This window comes from Cebus imitator, unplaced genomic scaffold (genome assembly GCF_001604975.1).
Source record: "Cebus imitator isolate Cc_AM_T3 unplaced genomic scaffold, Cebus_imitator-1.0 Scaffold274, whole genome shotgun sequence".
NCBI lineage: Eukaryota > Metazoa > Chordata > Mammalia > Primates > Cebidae > Cebus > Cebus imitator.
The window spans coordinates 3,066,356-3,071,047 of NW_016107589.1; the positions used below are offsets into that span (position 1 = coordinate 3,066,356).

Sequence of the window (4,692 nt, forward strand, 5' to 3'; positions counted from 1 at the left end):
CAACAGAATTACCTCTTTAAAGACCCTATATCCAAATACCATCACATACTGAAGTACTAGGGATTGAGACTTCAACACAGGAATTTGGGGAAGATACAATCCAACCCATAGCAAGGACACTAACAAAAAATGCAGATTTCTTTACAGATCAAAAAACAAAGTTGGGGGTCCATTTTTTGGTGGAAGAGACAAAATGAGAGAATGAGAAGAAGGCGTCATCAACAGGATGGCAGTCCAGAGCCACAGTGAGCACCATCCAGAAGGCGTTTCCTGTGACAGATGACAGATGACCAGTTCAGGCAGTAGTCATGTCTAGTTTTGAGTCAAATTGTTCTTGTCTCAATTAACATGGCTTTATATACCTTCAATGTTCAAGAAAAGTTTACTATCCTGCTGCAACTTGGCTTCAGTCTCTTGTTAGCACTATCTTGAAAATAAAGGAAGGTGCTATGTCAACATTTTAGGCAAAACAAAGAGAAAAGAGTTAAATGACAAGGAGAACTAGAGACAAACGTCCGAAAATGGTAGGGTGAGGAGTTAGAAGTTACAATTCAGAGCGAGAATGATAAAAATCAACCAGGACATGTCAGCACTCTTTGGAAATATTTAGATATATTCTGAGGGGTTGGAATTTTTGTAGTCATGCAGAATGAGGTTGACTTCTTCCATTTTGTATGAAGTTGACCTGCTATTTAAAAGGTCCTAAGGGAGAAACCATGATTTCTCTAGAAATACAAAAAAGAGGATGGAAGATTTAAAAATGTAAAAGTTGACACATCAGTCAAATAGCTTTCTGTGGTTATTGCCTTTACTTTCAACGTTGAGCTCTTGCACAATGTTTCCAGCTTCCAAAAATGCCTTTCTTTAAGCCAATACTTTCAGAAGATACTCTCTTGGAATTGTTTTGGGTAGTACAGCAGAGCTCCCCTCTAACTAGGAATAGAGTAGAACATGTGTGAGCAAAATCAGGAAATCCTACCTTGAGCCACAGGGTAGATGAGTCTAAAAGGTTTTTACAATAAGGACAGAAAGGCAAACTCAAACTGTGAGCAGGTAAGTCCTCTACTCAAAACTTCCATGACTGCTCAGTTCATTATCATGGAATTCAGTCTCCTCCTCATAGCCTACAAACCCTCACCTGATCTGTCTCAACCACTGCTGCAACCTTGTTCTGCACCACCCTTTCATTCTTCACACTGTGCCGTCTACACTGGCCTTCCTTCTCCCCTTTCAACATGCCAAGTTTACTTCTGCCTTAAGGACTGTGTCTAGGGGTCCATTCTATGCTTCTTTTTCTTTCTTCAGATCTGACTTTTCCTTCTTGTCATTCAAATCTCAACTCAAATACTCCCTTCTTACATATGTCTTCTATGATTAAGGAAGCCACCCTCCTATCTCATTCTTCTTAATTATTAATTACTACCTTATTTATTCATGTATTTGTTGTTTATTATCCTTTGGAATAGATGCTTCTTGAGGGAAAGCACCTTATTTTCTTGTTCTCTGCTGTGTTCCCATAAGGGAAACCTTTGTTCAATGAATGAATGAATGAGTGACTATCACCTTCATCCATGATCAAGGACATAGCATCCACACATGCACAAACCTTCTCATGCAAATTGGAGAACCAGACGTTCAAATCATTCATCTTTAGCTAAAAGCTTAGTCTCTTTCTTAGTAATCTTTTTATTCACATTACTTGTCCTCCAGCCCCCAAACACAGCTTCAAAATAATTTACAAATCATAGAATCACCTAACTTGGAAGAGCAATCAAAGGATACAGTGCAGTTAACCTACTAGGTCTTTTATATACCATTGCATTGTTTCTAGCAAGAGGGTTTTTTTTTTTTTTTTTTTTTTTTTTTTTTATTTCTTGTGTTTGCGTTTTTGGATTTCCTTTGGAGCAGAGGTGTGTCCGGTATCCTTAGCTGGCTAGTTAGCAAGGTAGTTCACAAGCGTGCTTCCTTTGCTTTTATAAAAAAAACTTTTTGGATTTTTACTTAAAACCAAAGAGTTTACAGGAAAAAAATCTGAAACCAATAATGCTTCTTGAGTCAGAAACTGAAATCTTTCCTTCAGTCTTCCAGGGTCTGCCTCAGGCCCCTGGTGGAGGGGGCCCAGCTGGCGCGCAGATCACAGTTTTCTTTCTCCCTTTTCAATCAGGAGAGGGAGAACCCCCACAGTTCTCTTTGTCCATTTCTGAGCAGCTCTTTTGCCATCAAACAAAACCCCTCAAAATTCTTTGCTGAAAATGTAAGCCACCAATTAGAATTAGTCATTGAAGAGAAAGTGTGTGATAGTCACAGAGAAAGAGGGCAGAGGATAGAGAAGGGGGGCGGGGGGGGGGAGAAAGAGGAAAAGAAAGAGGCGGGAAGAGCCAACGCTCCTGCGGCATCGCTCTGCCATCTAAAGCTCAGTGGAGGCTTCTGAGGGTGCCTGAGGAGAGAGGCGGCCAAGAGGTCTGTTCGTGGAATCATCAGGTAGCTGAGGCGGGTGCACTGAATGCGGTTCTGTTGGTTCTGTGTCTTTTGGGGAGCGGCAGTAGCAGCACTGACTCTAACTGGTCGACTCCCCGGGGCCGGGCGGGGCGCAGCGTCTGGCGGGCTGGGTATCGGGCATCCGGAGGGCCCAGAGCTGGGTGGGGTCAGCAGGGTACTGTGTCCAGCGGGTCGGGGGCCAGTCGGGTCAGCGGGGCACGGCGTCCAGCGGGCCAGGCAGGCTGGGGGAGCCGGGGCGAGAAGGCTCCGCAGAGCCGGCTTTGCTGGGGCTGGCAGCACCCATGGGCAGGGAGGGGCCCAGGCTGTTGGCGGGGTCGGGCAGTCCGGGCACCGGGTCGCCCACCAAGGCCGCAGGGCCCTGCAGGCTCTGGCCGCACACGTGGTGGTGCTTCTCCCAGTCCGAATGCTGGCAGAAGGACCCGCAGTAGCGCGCTGCGTTGCAGCCGCTGCACGTCTCGCTGGCCTTCCGCCCACAGTTCCAGCAGCTCTCTCTGGAGTCCTTCTGCCGGTTGACCACCGTCAGCGCGTCCTCGGAGGCCTGCCGCTTGGCCTCGGCCAGGGCCCGCTCCATCTTGGCGCGCTCCGTGGTAATGAGCTTGTGCGCTTTGCGCTCTGCGTCCGATACGGCTTTCTGCAGCTCTGACATCGCCTGGCGCTTCACCTCATTCACCGACTCTTCCGCGTTCCTCCAGATGTCCTCAGGCATGTAGCCAGCGAGGGTTCTCGGCAGGAACTCCCGGGGGGTGTCTGGCTGAGACCCTTCAGGGCAGGCAGAGCTGCTGCGGGGCCGAGCGGTGGCGGGAGTGGGGCCCTTCTTCACGTCCTCTGCATCGAGGTAGCGCCGCACCCAGTGGTGGAGCTCCTCGCAGCCAGCCTCCTGGCGCCGGCGCAGCACCGTGAGCCAGCGCCGCGTCTTCTCCACCGTGTCCATGATGCAGTTCAGGAGGCTGTTGAGATGCTTCCACTCTTCTGCCCACTCACGCTCTGTGAGCTTGTGTTCGATCACTTCCTCCTGCCGGGACGCAGGTACCACGAGCGGCCGCGGGCGCTCCCGCAGCTCCTGGAGGTCCGGGTGGCGGTAGGGGTCTCGAAAGTGGTGGGCCACGACCGTGTCTTCCAGGCGGTAGTGCGGCGGCGGCGTGGGCTGTGCCGGCCAGTTGCTGGGGCTGTAGCGCTGGGCAGGGTTCAGGGTGCATGGCCGTTTGCTGAGGTGCTCGGGGTGCAGCGGGTCACGGTCCGATGCATTCTCTTTGGTCCTGTCGGGCGTCCTCCTCTTGCGGTTCTCGTTGACTTCCAGCAGCAGCTTTGAGGAGTCGACGCGGGGGAGGATGCACTGGCGTCCAGCAGGAGCTGCTCGGCTGGGCCAGGTACTGGGAGGGCGTCTGCTTGGGCAGCGGGGCGCAGTGCAGGAGCTCCCGCTGCAGCAAGGGCAGGTTTGCCTTCAGAAAAGGAATGACAAATGGCCGCAGAGGGAAGTTGGTGGCCTCCTGAAGCTTGCAATGAAACTCCTCGATCGTCAGCGTCGAGTTCACCAGGCCCAGCACCAGCGTGCACACGCGCTCCCCGATCTCTGGGGAGATGTCGCTGCCAAACTGCTGCAGGGTGGTGAGGAAGCGCTTGAGCTTGCTGAGCTGCCGGGCCCCGCAGGCCGGGAGCAGGTGCTGTGTGGACAGGGAGGCTGTGGACGAGGTGGCCGGGCCATTGCTGAAGTCGTTGGGTGTGGACGGTGCACCGTTGATGGCTGTCGGCGAGGGGCTGCTGCAGTTCATCAAGAGACAGACCATAGACCATTTTAAGCAACCGTGAAAACGGCCGTGGGGCAGCGCAGCAGGCCCGTCCTCTCGATGTGTGTGTGGCGTGAAGGCGAGTGGGGGTGGCTCCCTGGGACCTGGCAGGCGGTGGGGGCGGCATGCTGGGGGGTGTGGACCGAGGCTGTGTCTTCACCTCCGCTGGGGAGTCCGACATCGCTGAGGCCTTAGCCTTCCTATCCACTGGGGCTGTCTTGAGCTTCTGTCTCTCTCGTGGACGCTCCAGGTGAGCTCCAGGAGGGCTGGGCTTTTCTGCCTCATCAGCCACAGCCTGCAGCAGTGCCTGCCACACCCCACACAGCTGGCGCTCAGCAAACACCTGCTGCATGGTGACCGAGAAAACCCGGAGAGGCACAGCCCACTGAGGACCGACAGGCCCAGCCGC

The 4,692-nt window shown here is 52.6% G+C and overlaps 1 protein-coding gene across 1 annotated transcript; it reads right to left on the reverse strand.

The window, feature by feature from the left end:
• Positions 1 to 2,022: 2,022 nt before the first annotated feature.
• On the reverse strand, positions 2,023 to 4,491 carry LOC108284292 (protein CBFA2T3-like). Its single transcript, XM_037728665.1, is given in 4 exon segments — positions 2,023 to 3,817; positions 3,820 to 3,857; positions 3,860 to 4,371; positions 4,373 to 4,491. Coding segments are annotated over 4 exon segments (1,773 nt in total). The 5' UTR covers positions 4,465 to 4,491; the 3' UTR covers positions 2,023 to 2,686.
• Between the last annotated feature and the right edge of the window lie 201 nt (positions 4,492 to 4,692).